Raw genomic sequence first — 27,831 nt, 5'->3', positions numbered from 1 at the left:
CTGAATAAGTGTAGGTAAATGAGGAGTACCAGCAGATACCACAAAAGATCAAACATTTATTTAATCATAAAAGTCCAGCAGATAAAACTATATACAGTAATCCATGCATACTGCCCAATTCACAAACATTTAAAACCTGTTTAAAACACAGTCTGCACAACAGTTGGACAGCAGGGCACAGTTTCACTCAGTGAGGGACATAGTCATGTTTATATTTTGGATGCTGCTTGTAGCCTACTCTCTCCCCAGCAATAAGACTCTGGATCACCCACTCTTGTGAAACAACAGGCAGCCGTAAAGCTTCTGCACACTTCAAGACACCAGCTGGGCAGGAAACATCAGTCACCACCACATCATAAATACCCAAAGCAATATCTGTAGGGGAGGAAAGACAGGCATCTGTCAGGTGAAGAAAGGATTTTGCTCTGCAGCAGAACATCAGAAGCACGGAATGCTAAATTATTTGGTTTGAGAGGGACCTTTAAGCTAATCTCATTCCACTCTCTGCTAAGAATGGGGACACCTTCCACTGGACCAGGTTGCTTCAAGCCCCATCCAACCTGGCAGATACAGTATGTTTTGCCACTATGAACCACTCTCGTGGTTTCTCATTCATAGGCAGCAAATTCTCTTTGTACAAGTTAAGACACCTACAGCAGCCCTGCACCTCGCAAGAAAATATTCCTTTTAGTCCAGATAAAAATTAGGAGAAAACCAGTAGCCAACAGTATAGGCACAACCCTGAGTCCTGACCTTAGGCTGTGAGTGCTAGGGCCAACATCACATATGGAGAGGGAGAGACAGCCCAGTTCAGAAGGACAAGGGAAGCACAATTTGAGAGACCAATTTCCCCCTTTCAACATAGGCTGGAAGCTGATGGCTTTTGTCTGAATTGCTGCAGCTTCTCCTCTGCAAGACAGGTGTCCTAGATGTAATCTATATACAGATTATATTAGAGTAGCAAGCATCCGCCCTTTGCCTGCCTTTCTGCTTACAGACAACCTTGTAAACCATCCTACATGGTTTTAAACCATACTAAAAACTACAGTGGCATAGGATTCCCTGAGAAACTGGCCAGTGAGTACCTTTGTTGTGAGCATGTGAGTAATGCTGTTTAACAGATGCTGCTCCCCCTGTCATGAGAATTTCAGACCACAAATCCAGGAAGTTCTCTTGCTGGTCTGACACCAGGAGAACCTTCAGGTTATGGAATGGGTTTTCTCGTGGGTGCCTGCAGAGTGAAGAGAAATGCAGACTGGTAAGAATATCCAGTAGCCTAGTTACCTGATTTGTTCCCACATATGTTTTTCTAGTATCTTGCACACAATGACCCACTCTCTTACCACCCTTCCTGAAGTACTTGAAGTGACTATCCTTTGTTTACAGAGACTAACCCAGAGCTAGACAGTGTTGGTGGGGTATGTGTGCAGCAGCCTATATCCAAAGTTAAACTGAACTCTTCCCTAATCCTGAACCACCTTTTTTTTTGTGCACATCCAAATTGCTTCCACTTTGACGGGGCTGAGCAGGAAGACCTCAGTCTCCTGCCCAAAAGTCTACAGCGATCTACAAATTTGTGTCTTACCCCTCAGCTTGCCTAAGGAGTCTGACCTCCTCTGTCATCTCAAAACAGGCTTACTGGATTAGACTCCATAGAAAATGCAGAAGCTAGCTTCAAAACGTATCAAGGGAAAAGGAAATTAACATAGTATTGTATTGTTCTCCTTTAACCATTTCTGAGCAATTAGAGAAATTAGCCGAGGGTGTGGGAAGCCTTGTCTGAATTCTGCCTTCCTCATGAGAAAGATTGATGCCTTCCTTACTTCTAAATAGACTGTTTTTTGTGTATATGACACCCAAAGGTACCTTGGCATTAGAGGTCATTGTAAGACAAAGGAAAGAGATGGAAGTGCTGTTCCTATATGGAAGGGAAAGTATAGGGAGCAGTACTCAGGTCACCTTCAGTATTTGTAGCTCTTCAAGAGCCTCCCCAGTATAACAGGTCTCTCCAAGAGTCTGTAGACTCAGATCATGGTTATTTGGCACTCACCATTCTAGCAATTTTTGCTCCTGGAGGCTATATCCAGCTGGCAAAAGGTAATTCTGATAATTTTGAAGCTGGTTAGCATGACAGCTATCATGGACCCAGATATGAGACACACAAGGGATCCCTCTGGCCAGGCACAGCAAGTATTTCTGAGTTCGACAATGCTGGTCCGCAATTAAAAGACACTGGTATGCCGCATTACACTTCAGGGGAGAAAAGAAGGCATGTGAACAGGAGGCAATGCTTGCAAAAAAAACCCCAAAATTATCCTGATGCTAAACAGGTTAAAGAAGGAAACAACTGAAACCTTGATTTTCACAGCCATATTATGTGAAAGGTGAATTAGATAAAGGTAGTACTGATTTCAGAATCTGTTTAATCATATCCTATTCCAAGCTCTGCAGCTGCTCTAGGCAAAAACTCTGCCTAGTAGTTTTTGTATCATAGCTCTCTTCCAGTTCAGACAAAAGAGATGATTTACCTTTTACCTAGTAAGTCACTAGACAAGATTGCTTCCTCAAGCAAGATGTTCCAAAAACAATTTACCCTCTTTATTAAAAAAAGAAAAAAAGTAAAAGCCATACTAAATTACAGCAGTTGTCCAAGTAGATCTGGTAAGTGAAGAGCTCTACCTCTAAGTGTTCCAAGGCACACATCTGTGGTGAGACCACATCTGGAGTACTTCATCCACTCCCAGGTTCTGCAGTATACCAAAAACACCAGCCATGCTGGAGCAGATCCAGCCAAGGACCACTAAGAGGCCTGAGCATTGGAGCACCTGACATACCAGAAGAAGCTGAGAGAGCTGAGCTTGTTAAAGATCAAAAAGGGAAGGCTTGGGTGGTCTTTTTAATGCATATTCATGACTGATATGAGGATATACAAAAGATGCAGCCACACTTCTCAGTGTTATCCGCTCAAAGGACAAGAAGCAACAGTTACAAACTGAAATACAAGAAATTCCTTTTTTTTTTTTTTCCTAACTGGATCAAGCTGCCCAGAGAGGCTTTGTTGTTTCCATCTTTGACAATACTCAAAACACAACTGGAAAAGGACCTAAGCAATTTGCTCTATTTGAACCCACTTTCAGCAGAGCAGTTGGACAAGATAAGCTATAGAAATTCCTTCTAATCTCAACTATTCTGTGACTGTTGTTCTAGATTAGTAAGTGAACCCTTACCTGGGTTTCATTGAAGTCTTCGAGGATGTAGCCAGCTCCTGCTCGCAGCTGTTGTGCTATGTAATGTTTATCATACGGAGTCATCTCTAAGAAATCTACAGCAGAAAGTTCAATTTTTGACTATAATCTATCTGCTTATATTCCTACATCTTAGTCTACAAAGCCCTCATCCATTCCAGTAAGGGATCCCAGCTATTCTCCCAAGAACTTCTAGAGAAAAATCATTAAAAGAGTCAGGAAAAAAAAAAAAAGGGGGGGGGGGGGGGGGGAAGAGCAGAAAGTGCAACAACACACCAGTAGGCAGGTGAGCACCTTGTCACTTCTTTGACTGCTTGAAACGTGACACCAGCAAAGGCTAACTGCAGCAATCCATACATGCTTTCAAGTTCTATGCTTGCCAGAACTACACTTCAGCTCTCAAAACCTTCCTTCTTACATTAAACTACTCTGACACTGATGATCTCACTAGTTTTCACACCTTTCTTAGCTTGCTGAACAAGCCTATGATCATCATCGAAGTTTGTCACATCTTAGGCCGCAAGTTGGCTAAGTCAGAGACTGAGTCTTAGGTCCTTTCTGCAAAGGATTAAAGAGCAAAAGGGTAAAAAAGTACTCACAGAAATGCCTGATCAGACAGTATCCAGCATTTTTCCTAAAGACACAGCATCTCACTTGAAAATGCAGTGGGTAAGATTTGCCTCACCTTCTTCCTCCTCGCTGCTCCCAGTGGGACCATCTGATGGCTTCTGGTGATTGACCAATTTGTCACTTGGTGTTGCCATGGTGAGAAGAAAGGCATAGCCCAAAAAGAGGGTCTTATTGTGGGGCAAGGGTCCATGGTCTCTGTCCAGTACTGGGGGATCTGCAGCATCTACACTTTCACAGGTGCTTACCAACTCTCCACCTCTCACAGGCCCTGCAGAGAGACAGAAGCACCGTGAGTCTTCAAAGATATGTCTTACCTGAGGAATCGGTTCAACTCAGATATTTTACTGCAGGAGACACAGAGAGGCAGGATTGGGCTACGATTACACTAGGCTAGGTAGGGATCTTTTATCCTTCTGGGTCTTCAAATCAAAACATGAAGGACTAATGGGACAAGTTTGCAAGTCTTATCAACATCCTGAAACAACACTGACTGCTGTAAGGGGTCCCTTTAACAGCTTTCAGGACTGACTAGAGAAATAAGAGAGAGATCAATCACAACACTGAAGTCAAAAGGCAGAACTGAAAAGATGGCAAGTAAATACTCAGACTATGCTAAATATATCTCTGGCTGCTGAATGCATCCAGGAAGAATCAGCCCCAAACCATGCAGAAAAAAAAGAAAAAAAAAAAAAAAAAAGGAATCTTATCTATTTTTTAGTTACAGAAAGTGGAAAGATAATTATAGAAAAAGCAGTGCTGAAAAAAACAGATGAATTCAAGTTCTCACCAGGCTTTATCATTGCTGACTTGCGGCCACGTTTAGCTGGGGATCGTTCACCTTCAGAAGCAATAAGCTTCCTTTTCCCAGACAGTGAGACTGGTGGGACGCGTGGGCTCTCCTGCCCTTTACGAGTGGGAGTTGTGCTGCTGCTGGAAGTGCTGGGAGAACCAAGGTTACTACGTCGCTTCCTCTTCCCCTCCACCAGATTATCTGCAATACAGTATGCAGGAATTAGTCATGGGCTGTCACCAAACTCCACAAGCTTTCACCCTACCTATCTGTACAGAAGTGGCTGAACTCAGTAGTACCTTGAAGATACATGCAACCACCCTGTGATAGAGGAAAGCAAGAAAAAAATATATCTTTCTTCTCAAGCCCTGTACCCTGCTTATCTATTTTCCTCCCAGTACTGCTGGGACTTTATTATCAAAGCATCCATCCTCCAAGTTTATGTAAGTATGGCAAGCATCACTGTCCTTGAAACAGACCACTTTCCACAAGCCAGTCAATACCACTAAGTCTCTGATGCCAAACAATAAAAGGATCTCAAAAATCTCACTATAAAGTTTGAAAAGCATCATTGAATACCCAAAAACATTTAAACACTGGCAATTCAGATCAGGCACTAGAATTACCTCAAAGGCACATGACACAGAATAGCAGTCAGCAGCTCAACAGCACCTTTCCTTACCAAGACTGATGTCAGCTGCTTTGGTCACAGGGGTGACAGGTTCATAAGGACCTAGCCCAAACTGCTCTCGCAGCTTATTTCCTTGCTCCTGAGACAGGATAACAGCCATTCGTTTGTACCACTTCCTCTGGCCTTCCTTTTCAATGCAGTAGTATAGCTCTCCAGACTCCTTCCGATGTCCCTTCACCACACCTGACAAGACAGCAACTAACAGCTGTTAGCCAACCATACCCAGGCTTTTCATCCTCCTGGAACAAGCACCCATTTCCCACCACATTCACAAGTATGAAACTCAAGCACTGCTCTTACCTGCACTGAAGTACTCATCCTCAGAGAGTGCAGTCACCTCTGTCTCCAGTGGGATAGGATCACAGAGCAAAATATCTTTTCCTAGCACATCACACTCATATCCATCATCAAAGAGCACGTTGTACTTTCCTGCTCCAACATCTCGGGTAATCGTCCCCGAATAAAAGTACTCATTTGAGGACCACTTTGCTACAACCTTGAGGCCCACAAAGCTGCTCCCAGTGGATGAATCTACACAGTCTGAAGGAACAGTCACCACTTGAAATGGGATTTCTGGAGAGTCGCTACGACGTAAGGCACAGAAGCCAGAAGTGCCAGATTTCTCTCCCCCATCTGGCAGGCGAACTGAACGAGTAAATGATTTCTCCTCAGGTGATGCTGTAGTTGAGAGATCCTCCGTACCTGGCAGTCCAGCTAAATCTCTGTAGAGAAAAGCAGTCCCATATAAGGGAGGGGAAAAAAAAAAAAGACAAAGTATTCCCAGAAGGATCTGAAATAACAATTACTAAGTATAAAATATCTGGGGAAGGTGCTTGCAGCTGCTCTATGATATCACCAGAAACTTCTGAAATACCCAGTACTTCTTTTCCGCTAGGACATTAAGACAGAAGTTCCTTATTCTCTTTCTTGCAATAAATTAAAGTTACAGTCTCCTTTTTCCAGGGTACCTTGTTCCTGTTGTTCGAGATGGTGGGCGTCCTCTTCTTCCCCGTCCACGAAGTGTCACAGGTGCTCTGCCAACCTGACGAGTGCCAGGCATACAGTCCTCCTCTTCCTCACAAGGCAGTGCTCCTGTCTGGCTAACTCTGAGTGGTGATGCAGGCTGACCAGCTCCTTTCCTAGGGCTAGAGAATTTATGAGTTAACTGTTTTGAGGAGAGAAGCCAGCTCACTAGGATCCTCCCATTTTCTTGATCATCTCACAACATATCCAGAATTTTGCCTCTTTGCTGCTAAACTGCAAAGTAATGCCTCACAAGGAAACAAGCTACTCCTTCAGGAAGAACAGATGCAAAAGCAAATACTACCTCCTTAGTTCTGTTCATCAAGCCAGATCTTTTTCAGAAAACCTTTGATTTAGGTCTACCCTGCTTCACACTCACAAGCCAGATGCTTGTCTCTGCAAAACATCTCTTCCTCTTTTCCTAAGACTCTGCACTTACCTCAATTTTCCTAAGATGCCTCTGCCAATGGGTAAAGCAAATTCTCCGGTTTCTGTCCCACACACTTTCCCTTTTACAGCTCCAGTTCCTCGCCCTGAGCTGCTGCTGTGTGTGGCAGAGTGACCACTGCTTCCTCCACTGGATGTACGGTGGAGACTTGAGGCCTTAGACGAGAAAGAGCTGACATCACCAAGGTCCCCTGAGGTTAGCGACGAGCCCCCTGCAGTTCTAGAGGGGGACATGTCGGTCTCACATTCCTGGCACTCCACTACAGGCTCCTCAGTTTCCTTAAAATAAGCAAAAAAGAGGACTATCTAAGATGATGCAAGTGCTAGATGCTTTATAATCACCAGTCCAAAGTGCAGACAAGCTGATACCACATTCATGAACCTGATGAGAGCCACACCAACTTCAGTCTGGGCTAATCCGTGGTAGACAGTGCATCTCTCACTACAGGCCTGCAGCTGTTCTGTATCAAGAAGTCACATTAAGAACTCAGTCAGCAGTGTTGAGGAATACATTCAGTGCAGTAGCACAGGGCTGCAAGTGCAAGCTGCAGGTTGAGCTCTGGGAGGTGAGAGCCCCAGGCAAAAGGCCATGGGACCTGGATACTTGGAGGCACAGCAGGAAGAGAAGACCCCCAGACTTTCCCACATTTTTCCAGCTTAGACTGTAAGGGTATAAAAGCCCAGGGTGCCCTTTGTTCGAGGTCTCTCCTTGGAGACACCAGCTCAAGCTGTTATTTTGTTATTTAGTTATTGCAACAAGATTAAATTATTTTAAGGATCCAGATGTCTGAGACTCTGCCATGGGAAACCTGGGGTCCAGTCAGTGAGGAAACCTGATCTGACTGTGTGAGTGTGGGGTGCGTACAGACTGGAGCAGGGCACCCATCAGCTCACTGGAGCTGTCCACTGTGAAGGGGCCTCAGTCCCAGCTCAGGTGGTACAGTTGTGACTGCCAGAGTCACAATAAATGAATTGACATAACACAAGTGTACTAATAAAAGGCTGGTTTGTTCCTCAGTTTTAAGTTGACTTTTGAAGACCTCTTACAGAATCTGGTACACAGGACTCAAAAGACTGTGGTTAAAAATGACACTGAACTGCAAACAGGCTGAACCATCTTACATAGTTCAATTTTACAGGCAGAAGTGATTTTTGTTTATTAACAGAATTTCTGCTCATTCTGAAATATCTCTATTCTGCCAAAACTGCAAGACTTTTAAAATTATTGGATGCATACAGTTAAGTCTTTTGTTGAGTTCTTTGGGACTTGAATGTGTCTTGAGAACACATGGCATGAAGTATACCAGCATCAAAACCACAGCTTTTGCTGTTCACTAAATGGCCTGCAAGTCTGCTCATGAAAGCCTTGCCATCACAGCACACAGATTTGTTCATTCAACTGGTTTCCTGCAGTCATAATATGTTCTCACTTTAACTACTTCTATTTTTCAGCCACTCTCTCATTCCATTTAGCCACAAAAACAGGAACTTACCTCAACTACCTTTCGTTCCACCTCTGCACCGTTGATGTAGTAAACATCTGTTACAACACGTGTAACGACAGTGCGCACTTCTCGAATGGTTCGCATGTGGCGACGCTGAACTCGGCCTTTGGGGGGGTGAAGAAGGTTAAATTCCTCCTCTCCCTGGAATAAAGAGGATACAGTAAAACCAAAACAGACCACAACAAAAAGCAAATTGTTTCTGAGTAGGGCTACCTCGGCAGTTCAGTTTCTTCATACCACATTAAAGTACGGGGGTAGGGAACCTTTAAGCTCTTGTTACAAATTAATGCAACACAGGAGACCCTAAACAAAGGAGAACTGAACACTTTTTGCTGACAAGTAAAGGAAGGGAAATCACAACAGTCCAAGGAGGAAACAGCAAACTTGTTTAGTGTGGCTTCTGATACTCTTTGATTGAGTAGACTCCCACATCAATCTTGCACTGTCTTTTTATGGCCCTGTTAATCTCCTATTCCCCACAGGACACATTAGTCTTAAATCACATTTAGTCAGAAATCATTTTTCTAGTCTTTCTGTTGATAAAAAACCCCATCCCAAACAAAAACAATCAACCAACCAATCAAAACTTGTCTCATTTTTCCAGAAAATATATATGGAGACATTTACTTCCCAAATTCATGCTGTCCAGTGAGCACTGCTACCTTAACAACTGATTCAGGACAGCTTGTGACTTTAACATTTTAAAGTGGTCCTTGGCCTTTAATGAATGTACTGGCTGAAAGGATACTTTACTGTCCTAAAGCAGTTAAATACAGGCAGTCCTCATCCCACCTGACTGCGCAAAGAGTCCGTGTCATCTCCAGAGGTGTTGACAAGCTTTTCCCCACTCTCGTCGGTTTGAATGTTCACATCTTGTTGCCCAGGTTTTTGCCCAGACATACTGGTTCCCATTTCCACCTGTCTACAGATTTCTTCTGATGTTTGTGTTGCTGTTGTAACAGTTGTTGGGGTAAAAAGACAGTCTCCTGTAGTTTGGATCCCTTTATTCTTGATGTTTTCCCACTTCTCTTGACTTTGATCAATTTGAACAGCCTTACTTTGTTTCCTCTGCATTCTTCTCCTGTCTTCTGCCTGAGTGCTTACAACATCAGTCTCCATAGCCTCTCCATCCTCTGCACCAGAAGACTGTTGATGGCAGTCCTGCTGCATCCTCTGAGGAATTAGGCTCTGTCCACCACTGCCGTCTGCCTTCTGTTGCTGGTACTGCCAATCACTGGGATTGGTGTGTAATTCAGCATCTTCTTGTGTGCCAGGAAAAATCAACGGATCCCCCCTGCAAACCAGTTACACACAGATCAAAACTATTGATTAAGAAAACAAGACAACCAATATGCTGCCAGTCAAGTGAAAGCAGTATTGAAAAACCCACCTTGGCAGTCACTCAATTGCGTCTTACAATTGCACAAAACTCAGAGAGTTCAAAAAATAAAAAAATCTTTCAACAATTCTCAAGTGATACACAGGGTGGTAAAACATATGGCTGACACTGTATAGAACTAAGTGCTTTTTGAAATACAAGTTTTCTTGCTACACTCCACACATTAGGCACCAACTATACAACTTCCCAGAAGCATGTCATCTTGAAGTTACTTCAGGCTCCTCCAGTGCTTGATTGGCTTGAAACTGATAATCACATGTAGCAAGAAGACCCAGCAGCATAAACACAAATGCTATCTAATGTTTTCATTAGTATTTGTCTGCTCTGCCAAAAGTACTGCCTCTGCCAGGTACTATATGGGACACTATACTGAGCCAAACTAGAAGTATGTATTTGGCTTCCCTCAGGTACTTGAGGATTTTGAGGAGTGATTGTCTTCCTTTCTGGCTGTGCCTTGCCCAGTGCTGGAACTCCCTATTCCTTATGGTCTTTAATGTAACCGTTGAAACTCAGGTTATTCATTCTACATAGACCAAGACCTCACTGTCCCATCAAAAGATAGAATGGAAAACACTGAAGAAGCAGATTTCCACTTCTAGTTCTCCAGGAAACACCCTCCTCACCGTAACATATGCAGCTGTACAGTCCTTTGGAAGGGGGACAATAGCAGCAGCAACAACAACAAACAAACAAAACTGGTCAGCAGATCTTAGAAGAGGAGACAGAAAAGGTATTTAAACAGCCTTAAATATGATCTCAATTTTCTCAAACCCAAGACTTCACTGAAGCATATCAGTCTTCTGGAATCACATGGCCACTTACTCAAAAGGTAAGCCTGATAACCACGTGAGACACAAACATAGAGATTTAGTATACTTACCCCACTGTCCCCAACCTTCTAAGTCACCCAAAGAAAATGGCTTAGCACAATTTCTTTGATGTAGAAAATGCACATCTGAATATAAATCCAACCAGGCACAGACTGTGAGGAGTTACCTAAATGGAGAAGTGGAAAGACCATGACCTCTGGCCTCATCCTCTCGACGAACTTCACAGACACGACTGAACACAGATGATGCTTTCTGGGAGCTAGCAGTGCAGATTTAAGACAAACAAACAAAAATGCATCAGGAAGTGAGAAAAAACCCTCATACAGTAAAACAAGAATTCTCTAGCTCCTTGTGACAAAGAGTATTGAGCTTATTGACCTACACAGCCACAGAATGATTGATATGATCTATCTCAAAGATAAAGAATGAAGCTGCAATTGCACAAGCATTTCTGTCATTTCTGAAGATACCCTAACAGCCAAGAGCAATGGAACAATTCTGGAAACCGTTGTGTGGAAAACTGCAGCAACATCAAGTTTCAGCATCTACTGCCTCTGGCACCCACCAGAAGACACAGTTAGCCATAAAGGGTCTTACTTCTAAATTTCAAGGCACCACAAAAATACTGGGAATGACAGTCATAAAGTAAACCCTGAGAGTTCATATTCATCCCATAGCTACAAAGGTAACCCATCCTCAACCAGTGAGAAATTACTATCACCCATCCTCAGCACTGAGGCATGATTACCATCTATCAAGCAATCCTGTAACAAGAGGTACTGTTTTCTCACTACTCTTCACTCAGATTACTACAGGTAATCTTCCTACTGAGATTCCTGTTAGTATTTACAAACATTACTTCCTGCAAGCTAAATCAAACAATGCTAGACATTATATGTGAGGTAAGATAGATACATACAAATCAAAAGACCAAGGGAATAACCCAATGTTTTGGTTAAAATGTTAACCTGTGATTTCTGTATATCCATGAACCGATTAAGAGTTTCTATCAGCTTTATACCAAAAAGACAATTCTCTTCCAGAACTTCTCAGAGATTTTTCGCAGAAAATTGCACCATGAAAGACAGCAGAAACCCATATATTTGGAATTTAAGAGATGGATAAGACAGACTTACATTCTGGACTGCACAAGACATGAATTTCTGGCTTTGACTACAATCTAATGGAGGCAAAATGCTGACAGAGCCCATAATGAACAAACAAGTGGGGTTCCCACTTTGCCTATGTAATTAAAACCTGGTGCAAGAGCTATACAGTTAATATCACATCTACTGCTAGAATGTTCCTTGCTTCTATGTCGCCTTCTAATTTTTTCCCCCTACAGCTGATAATATGTGGAGAAAGGATCTATCCAGACCTTTGTATTAACTCTGCCCAGCAAGAAGCCCAGTTACCTAGCAGCAGCCTCAGCAGCAGCAGAGGATCCATCTTTCCTGTCACTGGCTGCAGGCTCTGAAACAAGAGGGAAGGGAAGAATGATTTTGGCATCATCCAAAAGGACTCTCCCGACCTTTCCCAGCTCCATACACTCAGTGAAGAGAGGCTGAGTACACCAGACAAAGGGTGCCCAGGCTTCTCCATCCAACTTCTCAGAACAGACCTAAGTTTCTAAAAGTTTTAGACTATTAGACTGAATGCCACTGTTCTGGTTAAAATCCTGTCAAACTTTTTTTTTCCAGATGACAGACAGGTCCAGAGGAAGCAACAAATATGATGAGATGAACTGGAGAATCCCTCCCACAGAGACAGGCTCAGAAAGCTGGGCTTCTTCAGCCTGGAGAAGAGAAGGCTCCAGAGACACCTCATTGTGGCCTTTCAGCACTTAAAAGAGGGCTTATAAAAAAAAAAAAAAAAAAAAGGAAAACAGTTTTAAATTAAAAGACAAGAGATTTAGATTAGATGTTAGGAAGAAATTCCTCCCTGTGAGGGTGGTGATGCACTTTCACATGTTGCCTGGAGAAGCTGTGGCTGCCCCAACTCTGGAAGTGTCCAAGGCCAGGCTGGATGGGGCTTGGAGCAACCTGGCCTAGTGAAAGGTGTCCCTGCTCATGGCAGGGGTTGTTGGGATTATGTGATCTTTAAGGTCTCTTCCGATCCAAACCACTCTATGATTTTCGTTATATATATTTTTTTTTTCTCACCCAACACAATGAAACTTCACTTCCTGTCCTGTGTACCACTGCCACTATAGATCACAATTTGTAGTCTGCAGGAAATACCTTTCCTCACAACAGAAGCCTCTCCTCTCACTTCATCCTTGCTTAGAGCATTGCAGAAACAGAGAAACAAATTTAAGTGACACTGCCCAAAAAAAAATGAGAAAAATTACAGGGACTCAGAGACTGTCTTGGGGAATGCCACTGAGAGGTTTTGAATTAGGGCTGAGATCCAGTAGGACCCATACACTTCAGGTTTCATCCTCTTACTTTCCAAGCTGAACGGCAAGGACTCCTCACTGCCATCGTTCACGGGGGTAACAAGGTTCATTCGCAGAGAAAGTTTTGCATCCGACTCAGGAACCACACCAGACTCTCCTTTCTCATAAACTTCTGACACATCTGCTGATACCACTGCACTTTCCACAGTGTCATTGTTGGTCCCCATTGTGCCCTCTGCTGTAACATCACTGGTTGCTATAGTGCTGTCTGGGCAATTATCATCCACTGAAAACAGAAAAACAAAAACAAGAAGCAAGAAGTAGCTACATTCACATTGCTGGGGTTGAGGTCCTAGTTTTGGTTTGAAGACACTTCACTACATGCATTATTAGTAATGCTGCAGCAGTGGAAATTCCTTTCTAGAGATCTGAAGCATGAAAATTCTGTAGCAAAGGTATTATCCTTAGTTTGTGACAGAATAATTTACTACTACCAAAACAGAACAGACTTCTTTTCATCTAGCATTTGCAGGGTGCTGTTTTGTGAACCTAGCAGAGAAAGTCCTGATAAAAGATGATGAATACTGCAAGCAATCTTCTTTTGGTCTAAAATCTTTTGCTACTCAGAAGGCTCTTTTACATTCTTTAATGGATGTTGTATGCAGGACCACAGTGAGTGCAAGGAAGACATGCTCCATTACCACCCTGTACTCAGGGAGCAAGCACCTTCACTAGAGACTGAGAAAACATGACAAGGAAACTGTGGGGAAGGGATAAGCCCCCCCCCCCAGAATGAGAATGTAGCAATTTTTTGCCAAGGCAGGTTTGAGTCATCCTAATACATGCTGCACCAAAAATCAAAAGCTTCCAGGCTTTCATTGCAGAACAGAGCCATTTGGGTCAAACTCACCAATTGGTGTGCTGTGTCTCCTGGGTCCCATTTTGAGATGGCCAGTAAGAGGTGGTGTTATGCTAGTTAAGGACTGAATGACATCACCCTCCTTCAGCAAAGTAAAATGAAATGGGGTTCCTAAAAGACACAGAGCACCAGAATTAGCAATTTCAAGGATCTACTTTAGTTCAAGTATCAAAAGCACATATTCACTGTGCTGTGGAAATAGGGAAAAGCATAATGCTGGTGCTGTACAAAACCCCCCTGAACAGCTGCTCTAACTGATAGTCCTCACATTTTATGTGAAAAATCTCTCTCAGTGAAAATCTATGCTGTAGTCAACTGAATGCAGCTGTTCCCAGGTGCTAGACAAAATGGAGACTAAATATCCTGACATGAACAGGACTTCTACAGAATGCAGCTTTGCTTCAGAGAGGCTCAGGTTTTTCAAAAGAAGAGGGAAATTAGGTCTAAAACAGAAATGAAGGTTAAGACAGAAATGAACTGACCAAGCTACATGTTGCCTGAACTGATAACCAAAAACTTACTCAGAATGGTGCCTGAGGTGGCTTATTGCATCAGGGAAACCATGCCTTGGTGGATTTACTATGTGCAGATATTGCAGGATTTAACAAATGAATCAAAAACCTAGTAAAATGCTCTTTCCTTTTACCTCATCCCATGCATTTATTTGCAAACTTTCAATGTTATAGAGAAGTAACTTGCATAATCCTCTCATAGAAAAATGCCCCACCAGCAAACAATTATGTACCATCTGTTTGAAAACACTGAAAACCATCACCTCTCTGACTATCACAAGCTTTAAAGACATGGTTGAGCAACTGCAACATCCTGAAGACCAACCCAAGAACTTCACTGTATTTTTGCAGTGGGTAGGTACCTTCTGGCACAATGGTGCTCACACATTGGAAGGCAAACTTCCCCTCCTCATGAACAGCTTGCGAATGCTTGTCATATCATGGCCTAGAGCATGTCTCCATTTCAAAAGTGTTTTATCTAACAACTGAAGCAACTCAACTGAATATTGATTTAGCTACCACAATCCCTTCTAACCTATGAATCCACATTTGGCAGGCTAGTAACAAATGATCAAAAGAATTTATGAAATGATCACCCGCACAGGTGATGATCAACAGCATAATCTAATTACTATACCAAGGGATACCGTGGAAGAGAACACAAACAAGTTTTCACAAGAACTGAAAAAAATGTGAATGCCTCACCTAAAAGTTTAAATGCTTTCATTCACATGACAGTCTCAACTGTTCTATCAATGAAAACAGGTAATCAAAACAGTTAAACTTTACTTACATTCTTATGACCATCAGCCTGTAACAGATTTAGGTCCATTTGGAATTGAATATGGCAAGGGCTGTCAAAGACAACAAGAAGGGCTTCTTCAAGAATGTCAGTAGCAAAAAAAAACCTAAGGAAAATGTGGGTTTGCTGCTCAGTGAGGTGGGTGCCATGGTGATGAAGAATACAGAGAAGATAGAGTTACTGAATACCTGCTTTGCTTCAGTCTTTACTAATAAGCCCAGTGCCACAGAAACCCAGATCCTGGAGGCAAGAGAGGAAGTACAGAGAAAGGAAGGCTTCCCCTCAGTCAAGGAGGATCAAGTTAGAGATCATTTAAACAAATCTGACACCCACAACCACCCATATGGGCCCTGACAGGATGTGCCCATGAGTGCTATGGGAGCTGGCAGATGTTACTAAGCCATGCTCCTTCATCTTTGAAAGGTCATGGAGTACAGGAGACACCTCAGGACAGAAAGCCAGTGTCACTCCAGTCTTCAAAAAGGGCAAGAAGGAGGACTCAGTGAACTAGGCCACTGTTGCACCTCTGTCCATGGAAAGATGGAACAAACGATCCTGGTTGTCATCGTCAAGCACATGGAGAAGAAGGTTATCAGGAGCAGCCAGCACGTATTGACCAAGGGGCAATCACGCTTGACCAACAAGATTGCCTCCAGTGATGGAATGACCAGCTGGGTAGATGAGAAGAGAGCAGTGCATGGTGTCTGCACTGCCTTCAGAAAGATTTTTTAAATTGTCTCCTGAAACATCCACATAGGCAAGTCCAGGAAGCGGAAAGAAAGTTCTCCTCTGAGAATGAAGGAAAAAGAAAATAAGGAGACCTGCAAGAGGTAAAGTACTGACTACCACACACCCTATTCCTTTCAAGGACTCTGCTGTTGTTGCTTCTTGAGTGGGGGAGAAGTTACAAAAATCCCTGAACACTGCCAAGGTCACAGCGTTTTCAGTTCTTCAAGCTGCCCTGCATTTCTACCTTAAAGTAGTGAGAGTCAGGAACAAGAATTACACTACAGGGGAAAACAGCAAAGTCATGTTCTGCTTACAATACAGTAAGGTATAGTGCTGCTCAACTTGCATCCAACAGCAGTGCTCCCTGAAAACACTGAGGATCGTATACAGCTGTCCTTGACATTACTCAAAATATACACCTGTGAACTACTAACCTAAATTCACTTACCACTGGAAGGACTGGGGGACTTAGAAGTTGTTTCCTCCTGCAGCTCCATTTGCTCTTCTTGCTCCAGACTCCTTGTGGTAACAGTATCCTCCATATTCTTTGGTACCAGATTCTCGTGTGTTTCAAACCCTCTCTCTTGAAGTGATGGCTGATTGCTTATTATCACTAGCTGTCCCAATTCTGAACCACTGGGATGGTTTTTGGCACACAATGCCACTTCTGATTGGACATCACTCTTTAACTTTGGAAGCAAATCGTGCTGCTCCAGTAACTTCCCTACAGAAGGCTTAGCTAAAACTTCATTGAGCTTTGCCATGTTAGTAGACAGTTTATCCAAGCTCTTTGCCTCCCCAGCATCAAAAGTACAACCTTTCAAAGCTTCTTTTCCCTGACATTCTGGTCCAACCTTTTCTAGTTCCTGGGCTACATTTTTGCTATTTTTACAAGAATCATTCATTTCTGTATTTTCATGACACTGTTTTTCCCTTTCAAGAATAAACCTATGAGAAAGGTCTCTTGTTAATATAACACTATCTTCCTTTATTTGCTTCTCTTTTATTTGCAGTTTTTCTTCTTGTTCTTCACACTGAGTCTCAGGAACTGCCTCAGGTTTGGAAGTCTCTTGAGCATATGACAAAATCTCAGGCAGACCAGACTGATCTGCAGCAGCCTGACTTCCAGAAATACACTCAATCTCCCGATGAACTGTAGAAGCTAACAGCCCATCTCCTGCAACACCTGCACTAACAAACTGTCCTACAGGCATTCCTGCAGTCTCTACATCCTCCTTTTTTGCTTTTTCAGAGTTTACACAGGGTGCTTGATCACCTGCATTCACTTTGAGTTTTATTTCATCATTCTCCACAGAACAGAGTCTTGAGTCCGAGGCCTTGCATTCAGAAATTCTCTCTACCTGAGTGGCCTCACTGTCCTGGTCCACGTTCAGAGAGCCTGAACTGAGGTCTGTATTTGTGGGCTGGCTACATGCACTTGCAGAAAGCATCAGTTTACAGGAATCAGGAGGCTGTAACACAGAGTCATCTGTAGACATCTTTGACAAAGCATCTGTATATCCAGAGAGATCTCCTGGTAAGCATAAAGGGGTTAAACCAGCAGTTTTTTCTTCTGCTTCATGCTTATTGTCTGGACTCTGAGTTGGAACAAAGATATCCTAAAATGAGAAAAGGGGTACATGAAGTATTAGGGCTATTTATCCTAAAAAATTACACTGGATTATCATCAGGGCAAGTTTAGCACAAAACTACAGATTAAAAAACAACCAATGAAAACAAAAACATCCAAAACTTTTTTCCCCACGCATTCATGAGAGCCATGATTGATCTGTTTTTGCTGAGAAAAATTATCACCATGCATTACTATTTAGTACATCTTGGGCAAAGTCAGACAGAATCCTTGGTATCTTTCACTACCAAATCACAAAATACAGGGCAAATATGGCAAATTAGTAACTATTTTTACTTGAACCACTAAGGGTTTTGGAAAGATTCTCTGTGATATCTATTATATTAACACCAATGCTGTTTTCAGCTGAAGAGAAGCACTGCTTCAACTAGTGAAGTTTCTAGCAAGTTCATGACATTCATAATATTAAGGTATAAACCCACAAACTGTCTGTTAAATCCTTTTGAACACTTATAATTTCCAGAATCAAAATACACAAAGGAAACAACAGCAAGAATAAGAAACTTGAAAAATGCAGTAAATAAATTCTAACCTTGTAGAATAAAAGTACTTTATTATGGAACAGCTTCCCTTTCCCCACAAAAATGATGCTAAGGTCTTGCCCAATAAAAAATTAATTTATGATGCACTTTGAGATGCAGGATAGCCAGTACAGCATAAGAAGGCAGCACAGTCTAAGTCAACAGCTTCTGTTTTGTAACTCACTATGCCCTCTTAAGCTGTTCTGCATTTCCTCTGCAGGAAAAACTGCCACACAGTATGACTAATATATAACTGCAACTGGTGGGAACAGCTTAGTAGGGAAGCTCAACATAAAAGAACAGAGGTTGACTCAAACACATCTTCTGCATCAGCCATATGAAAACCTCAGAAAAGCTTGAGATGCTTCATGAACCCTTACATGAGAGAACTCCGGTTGTGATGGTATAGCTAAAGATCCAGGAAAGAAGGTTGGGGCACTCTGGGACACTGGAGTTGAAGCCTGTGGCTGAACAAGAGGTCTTGGAGGGATACAAGGGAAGGCCATCTCCACCAGCATATCTCCTCTCTGTTTTTGCATCAGTTCTCTTCCATCTGCAGGGATAGATATATCCTTCTGTTCATCTGGTTTGAAAGAGCAGAAAAGATATTAGCACTAAATTCTTGTGTTATATCTAAGTTTTCAACATCATATTAAAAGATTCATCTTCAGTGGTGTGTTCAACTTTGTAAAATCTTGTCTCCAGCAGCATTCTTTTTGTAAAGGGGAGGGGGAAAAAAAATCAACAAAAAACCATCTGTATTCTTCCTTTTCAAGGAGGAAGCAAGTGTTTTGTTACAAATTCATATGACTATTTTGCTACAGGTCTAGAACTTCTACAATTAGAAAAAAAGTGTCTGAAACTTATTTTTAAAAGCATTTTTCTGAGATATTTCTTTTCCTTTTGTAATCTTTATTAAAATGCAATTAAATTCAGACCCCAGCTAACAAAATATCTGTTATAACAGTATTTCACATTCTGTGACAGGAATCTCTCAGAAAGGAGTATTTGATTTTGTATCATACTAAAAGCCTGCAGGGATGGGTATCTTATCCTTGATGGTAAATGTGTACTTAAAGAAAATATTTAACAACCAACAAATTGTGTAGAATAAGTTCTCTTTAGGCATCACAATTTAAGATACACACTTGTAGCACATGAAAGGTTTTACAAATATTGTGGAAGATGTCTATATTAAGGTAAAATAACCTATTATGATGCAATTCTTGTCTGTCCTTCCTACTGCCCCAACAGTATAGACTTAATACAGGTTTCTGCCTGTAGCAAGAATGGCTTGTTCCTAAAGAAGATAACTGCCAGCAGAAATCTCTATGCCATACAAAGCATTTCCTATCTTTCAAATGAAGGGACACTAGTCAACAGTACTAATTTAATTATGATAGCTATGCAGGAAGTATCAATAGCAGACAGAGAATCCTAAACAACAGTCAGAAATACAGATGTGCCTTCATCTACCCCTTCACTGTTCTCAGTCCTACTTTATTCTTTAAACATAATTTTAACAGATTTTTAAAAGGCTGCAAGCTCTGACTAAACCAGTGCACAAAAACACGACCACAGACAGTATGCAGAAAAACATTACCTTCTGATTTCCCCTGTTCAGTAGGGCTGCTGGGGACAAGGGCATTGGGTCCAAAGGAAACAGGAGGAGGAGGAATAACTAGGCCTGAAGAGGCACTGCAGACCAAAAGGAAACATGGAAATGAAAACCACACCTCACTAAAAAATGCATTAAGTTCTCCTCTCAAGCTCCAGCTTGCCACAACACAACTCTTCTCATGAAAGGCAAGTTTCAGGTGTTCACCAGTAAGAGACGAGTGGCAGCCAGGGATCACATGGCCACCATTAGTTCATTTCATTGCAAAATAAGGCCATGCTCCTCTCATAGTGCAAAATTAAAACAATGATTGCTTAAAATCAAGCACAAGTCCCGGAATAATGAAGAGAGTAGGGGGAATACACTACTGTAACGAAATTCTTGAAAGAGCTTGGGGATTTTTCACTTACGTGGAATCCCGCTCCTGTGCAAGCAATGCCTGCCCAGAGAGCTGCAGGACTTGCAGACTGTGGGCAGGGGTGCACGCCAGAGAACTTCCCTCTTCCACCCTGGCTATCGGACAGCCACTCCCTGCAGATGCTTTGAGCAAAAGAAAACAAAGATAGAAATACAGTCAAAAACCACAGTGATTAGAAAATTCAGAGGAATTAAACTCATGCTATTGCACAGCTCCTTTTCAGATAGGCAACGAAAGCTGATTTTCAGAGCTGGTGAAGGACTGCACATGACAGTTCAGTATGTGAAATGTGAGCACAAAATAGCTCACACGAAAAAGAAAAATCTGAATAGATTTTAGACTGTACAAGTCTTCTGACCTGGGAATTTTAAAATAATCCCTAATGGCTCCAATATCAGCACACCTGATCCAGCACTTGCACTGACAAGCACACCTTGCACTGACCACTGACTCAATGTGAGGAGAAGGTTGTTACTGAATCTTCTGGATACAGAAGGTTCATTCACAAGATCAGGCCAGAACAGACACCACAGAGCAGAAGTTTGCCTACACTACTTATGTGTCATTACAAAGGCAGAGCATCATTAGTTTCAGAAGAGGGTGAAAGTTGGATTTTAGTTTCGCTCTTCAAGGGGCACAGAAATAAAGGAAATTAAATTTATTTAACAAAAGTAACCGTTCAAACAGGAAGTGACATTTAGATATTGTTCCATACTATAGTGACTGAGGCTATGGCCTTTCATTTCCAAAGTGTTCTCAATTTTAGCAGAAGTTACACAAACATACTCATGGCACTCTACACCCTAAAACAACTAAATGTCTGTGAAGATCAAGTAGGTATGATGTTTATCACTATCTCTGGGATGGACATTTTCGTTCTGCTTGTCTGCTGTTACCTGTTGCATGATTCTCAGGAAACATCTCTTCCTGTGTTGACAAGATATCTGACTCCTCATGACCAGAACCAAGGGATTCCTCAGTTTTATTGGCACCACTGACAGGCGTTTCCTTTCTGGTATGCTCTTCTGCTTCCCGCAGAGTTCTGAAAATGCAAGACACAGTCCTTGACCTGAGAAATTCAAAATATGAAGACCACAACATTGTAAAGAGAATCTATCAGTAACAGATAGAAGGCATTCACTCATGTATAACACAGGGAAAAAAAAAAAAGAGAGATAAGAAAGAAAATGAGTTTCTCCTGACAAAATAACATTTTCATCCTTGGTAAGAGGATTAAAATGTTTCAGAATAGTTTTTTACATTTTCTACCAATCTAAGCAATGCTTAAATGGAATGCAGATGTTCTACTGACTTCTATTCAATGCAGATTCTAGGAATTTCACTTCATCTGTTTAACGTCATTTTGTGACAAAATACAATAATACATAATGTGCTAAATACTATATCATTTTTATGCCAGAGAGAATAAATATTATTCAACAAACTGAAGTTTCACACTTAAAAACAGTTAAAACAAAACTTACAACAGCAAATATGCAAAAGCATTCTGGAATACCCACTACTTAGCCTCCAGATTTGTCCTGTGCAGCCAAAGCCTGTGCTACAGTGATTAAGTTATTTCAAGACAACTTCTGTGACTCAAAATGAATTATCACTTCTAGTATATTCCAGTCATACCATTTTAGGAAAATTACTGGCGTATTTTATTACTTCATGAATTTGCCCTTAAAAACAAACAACCTACAGAAAAGACAGACACTTTACCTTTCAGACTTCTCTGCCTGGCTTTCCAAAACAGTATGTGCTTCTATGCTGGAGCCAGTTTCTGTGTTGTCTGCACAAAATTCTAGGAAGAGAGATAAAAGAAAAATACCTGGATTAATACACAAATAAGAAAATGTAGGTCTGTAATTTACACAAATACCAAGGCAAGCCTTATAGTTTAAAAAAAATAATTTTGAACTATCTATGATAACAGGAAGGAAAAAAAAAAACAGGGTAAGGTTTTTACCAAGGAGGGAATTCAGTATCAGACTGTCTAAATATTTTGGAAACGAATTAGGAAAGAAAAGTGAAAGAATCAATGATAGCACTTGGACAAGTACAAGAAAACAAATTAATTAGTCCAAAGGAAAGAGGGGGCAAAATTCTCTGCAACTACCATTGAGCTGAGAACTCATTTTCGAAAACTACTAGTACCGTATTTCCTGTCAAAAAACCATAACATTTATAATTTAAAGAAACTAGATAGAATCTACACAGCAGCAAGAAGACATCTATGATCATTTTCACTTACCATATTTAGACTCATTCTTAACAAGTCTGGAAGAAAGGACAGCAGGTCCAGAGTGGAGCTGATGCCTAGCATCTCCCTCACTGGGCACCAAGTCACTCTCAAAGTCCTGGCTCTGTGACAGCTCTAGAACTCCGAACTGGAGCTGTGACATGCCTGTATCTAACATTAGACAGCCATTACAAACTTACATACCAAAAGAAAAAATCAAGAGTCATCTTGATTTCTTGATATCTTTTACAAATGCAAAAGATATACCCTCTAACATGCAAAGCATTTAGGCTATTGCTGAAACTCTGAATAAACTAACTGATCTGATCTCAACTGTACTAATTAAAATATGGTATCAGAACAGGGACAGTGGCCATTAACTCAGAAATCTGTATTAATCAGCAAGGGCTTATGTAATGCCATTAGGAACTGCAGCAGACTTTCATTCTATGAACAGAAAATAATCCTGATAGTACACAGCCTGTGTCTGAAACTCCTCTGATGACAACGACCATTATGCCAGTTCATAATAAGGCTCCATTTCCTAATGATCGCAATGCATCCCTGCTTCTTCTAGACCACCTTCAATCTTGAAGATCCATTCTAACAATAATAAATCAACCTTCTTTTGTTTGTTTTTTTTACAAAAACCAAAGCATACAAATAAACGTTCAAAAAAGGATGCCAATTTCTGACCTATTATTACTGGCACAATTACCCCTGGTGAGATAAGTGAGTCAGCTCAACTGAAAAACTGCACAGAAGGTCGATCCGATTCCGAAAAACCAAAAAACCGACATGAAAAGGGGAAGTTACCTTCTACACACGGCGAAGAAGCACAGTCCTCAACATCACCTTCACTCCGTTCCCCGGCCTTTCCAAGGGCACTGCAACAGAGAGCCTCGCTAACGTCGCGCAGGGGTGCCTGCAGGCCGCCTTCCCGCGGCTCGTTCCGAGAGCTCACTTGGCACCGACCAGGCGCTCCAAGCCCTCCGCACCGCACGTCCCGGCCGGGGCCGAGCACGGCCGCTACAACAGCGAGCCCGCCTCCTCGGCCTGCCCTCAGCACGAGAGAGATTTCAGCAGGCTACAGAGGCGGCGGCCGAGAGCCGCCATCTGGCCCACCCCACGTACCTGCTGTCCCGGTCGGGCGCTGGAGACTCCCCCGCTGCGCAGCCCCGCGGCCCAGGGGCGCTCGGGCGGGCCGGGCTCTCCATGGGCTCTGCAAGCACAGCGCCGTCAGCGCGACCGCGCTACCCGGGCCCACCGTGACCCCGCGCCCCGCCCTTACCTGCGAGTCGCTCCCGCGGCGCCCGGCTGCCAGCAGGACCGCGGACGATGTCCTGCAAGACAGAGACGGGGGCCGCGTCAGAGCCGGGCCGGGCGGGGCCGGGCCGTGTGGTGCTGCCACCACGCCGGGCGCTCACCAGCACGGGGCTCGGGCTCCGCCGGGCCGGCTGCGAGCGGGCCAGCGCGCCGAGCCAAGCCCGCTCCGCGTCCGCGTCCGCCTCCGCGCCCTGGGGCTGCGAGTCCTCCACGATGAGGAGGGGCGTGTCCTGCTGCGAGAAGCCGGGGTCCAGCTGGCTGCTCCCGCCGCGCTCCATGCGGGACGCCACAGGCTGTGGAGCCCGGCCGGGCCCTGCGCCGCCCGCCCGTCCGCGGCCCGGCCCAGCCGCACTTCCCGCCGCCGCCATCTTGCCGCGCGCCGATTGGCGCGCGCGACCCGCCCGCCCCGCGCCGTTACCGGGGAGACGGGGCGGAGGGGGGGGACGGAGGGGGACCGGACCCAGCGGGAGGGACTGGGATCGGGATCGGGATCGGGATCGGGATCGGGATCGGGATCGGGATCGGGATCGGGACGGGAGCGGGATCGGGAGCGGGAGCGGGACCGGGACGGGGCCGGGATCGCCCCGGAGCGCCGCCGCCCGCCCGGCCTCTCCGCGAGCGCTCAGGAGACACAAAGAGCCTCGCGTCTTCCGTCCGCGCGGCTCGCTGGAGGGCGAATGCAGCGACCTGCCGCACATGGCGGGCCAGGGGACGGCGGAGGTCCGGGCCGGGAAGGGTCCGCACGGTGCCCTCCCGATCCCCTTTTCTCCTGAGGTACAAATCAGCCCCATGGTCGGGCTCCCGTACGGACCGAGCATCGCGCACCCCGAACAGCCGCCATCGGGCACGTCCTTTCCTGGACATCACAGGAAAGTGAAATCCTGTTAATTTCCCTGTGTTTATATGACTATCGATTATCGAAGAAGCCTTGCGCATAATTGTGACTGTATTGCTGTCTTTCCAGCACCCACCTTCTTGCCTAAAAACCAGTGTTTGAATAGCGTAATTTAAATCTACTTTTGCAAGTTCTGTTTTTTATTTCTGCACCTCTCTGTATTTTATAGATGAGAATTCTGTATATTTTATTTAAAAATCTGTTGTAGAACCAAAACCACAGAATCGGAAAAAATGGTACCTGGCCTGAAAGAAACTCTCATTATGCAACGCCCGGCACCGCCCCCGGCACCGCCCCCGGCCCTGCCCCGCTCCGCTCCGCCCCCGGCCCTGCCCCGCACCGCCCCCGGCCCTGCCCCGCTCCGCTCCGCCCCCGGCCCTGCCCCGCTCCGCTCCGCACCGCCCCCGGCCCTGCCCCGCTCCGCACCGCCCCCGGCCCTGCCCCGCTCCGCCCCCGGCACTGCCCCGCTCCGCTCCGCACCGCGCCTGGCGTGGTCCTGCCCCCTCCGGCAACGGCTCTCTCTGGTAACGCGAGGCATGTGCGTCGTTAATCTGTCGAAGGCTGACCACACGAAAGTGTTCACCACATGAATGCCACAACGAGAGAGCTCAGATATTCGATCATGCCAGGCGGGGCTGCGATTGCCAGACCAAATTAACTTCTCAAGCGTTGGCTTTATTTACATGCACATCACTTTCTCTGAGCACTAGCAACCTAGTTAATTGCGCAAAATGCACCACGAAACACTGTGATTAAGTTATTTCATTACAAGCCAGGATCGTGCAGTTTTTCTGCACCTTTTTCTGGAGAAATGTTGAAATCAGTGCTTGACTTTACAGAGCAGGAGAAGTTGTGAAAGACATGCACAATTATGGTGGAAAGTGTGGCATTATCATTTCTCTGCACTGTTCAGTAATGCTGCGGACAACCTACCTGGTTTAGTCTGCAAAAATTGTCAGTAATGTTCGATTTTTTTAGACTTGTACTTTGCCTGACCATTTCAGCTATATTATTTTGACTTATTTTAGTTATGTGGAAAGATGAAACAAAGAGGTACGGATTCTCGCCACTTTGTATTTAATATTTAATTGATTAAAAATCACCTTGGCTTCAAAGAAGGACTGCCATAAAAGCACGAGTTAGTACCTTTCAATGCCTGATAAACATGTCTTTTAATTCCAAAGCTCACTTGACACAATGACTATACCTGATAATTTCATCGGCCCTTATATCCTGGCCTTGATCAGAGCTTTGCTCCAAATTGCACAGGAGACAGTATCTCGCCACACTTTCTGTAAGACAAAAATTGGAGGAATAGGAGTACTACTCTGATTACCCATGGGATTAAATAGACGCAAAAATGTGGTTTGGTCAAACTGAAAGGCTTAACCCTCTGTTTCTCTATCTTACAATACATTCTGGAAGTGTCAGTACAAACAATAAATAAGACTCCATCTGTACATAAAAGCATTATCAGTGCTGGGTTCTTCTGCTCCACGTAGGGATGGCTGTGTTCACCACAGGAGAGAGCAAGACCTGAACAAAGTCCCTTTAGGTAGTCACCTAATTTATCTCTGCTTCCTAGAAATGCCACGGCCAAAATGATACTATATTTAGTATCAGGCGTTATCCTCACTTGGGTACTGTCACAGGTCTCTGATTCCCTGAAGTATTTTTATTCATTTGGAAATTTTTAACTGGCAAGCACAGGAAGTAATCATTCCAGGCTGAAGGACTGAGGAATTGAAATAGTGTAGATTGTTCAATATTATGAAAATCCTTTTTACACTATTTTGATCCTGCTTTCTAAATCTCCTTTTATAAAGGTCATTTACCTGTGACTCATTGTCCTTCAGTTTGAAGTAGTCCTTTAGTCTGCTTTTGCCACTCTCCTTCAGTGGTGTTTGTCAGGACCTCTAATATCTGCATTCAGCACAGTCAGCTTTTGAATTTCATGAGGGTGCCAGCTACTGCTGCAGTGCACAAAAGCAGAAGCTTACACCATAATTTCTATACAGGTCTATTATATGGTTCTGGAGTGTGAACTTACAGGGGAAAGGAGGAACTCGGTAAACTGGAAATACCTAATTTCACTGTCTCATGCAGTGCACACACACTTAGGACACAAGCCTTTTCTACTGCAATTCTACTGTGACCACAGACATCTCTGATTCGCATTAGAAAGCAACAGAAATACCATCATTCTATTAATTGATGGTACAGTAGAAGAATGCAAAAGGATCACATCACCAGAATTAGTGTTTTAATTGTAAAGTCTTCCCCAGAACTTCTAGTTTCTGTGTTTGGATATTCTTTTCAAGCTTTCACTCCAGTTTGCATGTCTCCTGTTTCCTTTCTCCTTGGCAGAAAGCCAGCTGGAAGAGCATCTCTGCACTGCAGTGAAAAGCTGCGGCTCTGGAAAGCTACCATGTCAAAAACAAGCAGCAAGTACTAAGACGGAATCACCAGAAAACAGAAGGTACTTCTATCAGCTGGTATGAAAATCTCCGAATATTTTTCACCTTCATGTGTTGTTGTCATGTTTTCCCTCCATGATCTACAATCCTACTTTCATGATAGAATTTAATGTACTAGCACTACAATTTATTTTCAGATTTACTATTTTATTCACTTATTTACCTGTTCAGTGCAGTCCTCTAAAACTAAATTATTGCTGCCATGCAGGTTACAACACACAGAAATGAATGAAACCCTTTTGATACACTAATTGTCCCTGTTTACAAGGTTTAGTTCATAAAATTCATAGCCTGTGCATCATCTCCTAATTTATCTGTGGAGAACTAGACCACCTTTTGATTTAGGATTTTAATTTGAGAAAACTCCATAAGCTAGTAACATCAGCTGTAGCCTGCAGAGATAATTGTTTTATATTTTTCTCCCTTTCTGTGATTGGTTTGGGTTTTTTTTCCCGACTGTCTTTTTTATAGAATCCTGTGACACTATAGGTTCGTATATGCTTGCCAAAACGCCAACTTTCTGAACCTTATGAGGTTTCAACTGCAGTCTTGGTGGGTACAAAAGAATGAAAGAGGGCAGGATGCTGACTTCTCTGCCCATCAAGTTTATAAACTATAGCTCACCTGTGGAAATCCTGCACACTGTAGGGCAGAACCTGATACTGTTTTAGGAAACACTGCATATTATTGGTGACTTGTGTCATTTAATAATAGCTGGGTTGCTTTTCTACCCAACTGCACCGGCACAGGGTGGTTCTTC

At 43.4% G+C, this 27,831-nt stretch overlaps 1 protein-coding gene across 4 annotated transcripts; it reads right to left on the bottom strand.

Moving 5' to 3' along the window:
* Positions 1 to 36: 36 nt before the first annotated feature.
* Positions 37 to 24,081, bottom strand: TP53BP1 (tumor protein p53 binding protein 1). Of its 4 annotated transcripts, none has more exons than XM_038147518.1 (27): positions 23,801 to 24,081; positions 23,665 to 23,716; positions 23,508 to 23,595; positions 23,190 to 23,260; positions 22,386 to 22,544; positions 21,854 to 21,935; positions 21,025 to 21,197; positions 20,121 to 20,250; positions 19,696 to 19,790; positions 18,473 to 18,675; positions 16,369 to 17,539; positions 13,869 to 13,988; positions 13,008 to 13,244; positions 11,976 to 12,033; positions 10,727 to 10,819; positions 9,124 to 9,625; positions 8,320 to 8,472; positions 6,819 to 7,105; positions 6,325 to 6,501; positions 5,657 to 6,078; positions 5,348 to 5,539; positions 4,663 to 4,866; positions 3,931 to 4,143; positions 3,228 to 3,322; positions 2,051 to 2,250; positions 1,086 to 1,231; positions 37 to 375 (listed from the first exon to the last, which is right to left on the bottom strand). In XM_038147518.1, exons 1-27 carry the CDS (start codon positions 24,065 to 24,067, stop codon positions 188 to 190), a joined length of 5,778 nt encoding a protein of 1,925 aa, XP_038003446.1. In that variant the 5' UTR covers positions 24,068 to 24,081; the 3' UTR covers positions 37 to 187. The 4 variants fall into 4 exon arrangements, with proteins under 4 accessions (XP_038003446.1, XP_038003447.1, XP_038003448.1 ...); XM_038147519.1 differs by having other exon boundaries at positions 18,473 to 18,645; XM_038147520.1 differs by lacking the exon at positions 13,869 to 13,988.
* Positions 24,082 to 27,831: the final 3,750 nt, after the last annotated feature.

The sequence above is a fragment of the Motacilla alba genome, chromosome 10, assembly GCF_015832195.1.
Source record: "Motacilla alba alba isolate MOTALB_02 chromosome 10, Motacilla_alba_V1.0_pri, whole genome shotgun sequence".
In the NCBI taxonomy this organism is placed as follows: Eukaryota; Metazoa; Chordata; class Aves; order Passeriformes; family Motacillidae; genus Motacilla; species Motacilla alba.
Note: the sequence above shows the minus strand (reverse complement) of the source record. Positions and strands in the feature narration are given on the sequence as shown.

What these genes read in the sequence shown, in the direction of transcription:
- TP53BP1 (XM_038147518.1), bottom strand. Translation starts at nt 24,067, where the DNA reads ATGGCGGCGGCGGGAAGTGCGGCTGGGCCGGGCCGCGGACGGGCGGGC. An exon ending in TAAGAATGAGTCTAAATATG is followed by an intron (nt 21,936 to 22,385) that starts GTAAGTGAAAAT and finishes CTCTCTTCCTAG; the next exon opens with AATTTTGTGCAGACAACACA. An exon ending in GAGCAGCGAGGAGGAAGAAG is followed by an intron (nt 3,323 to 3,930) that starts GTGAGGCAAATC and finishes TTTCTGCTGTAG; the next exon opens with ATTTCTTAGAGATGACTCCG.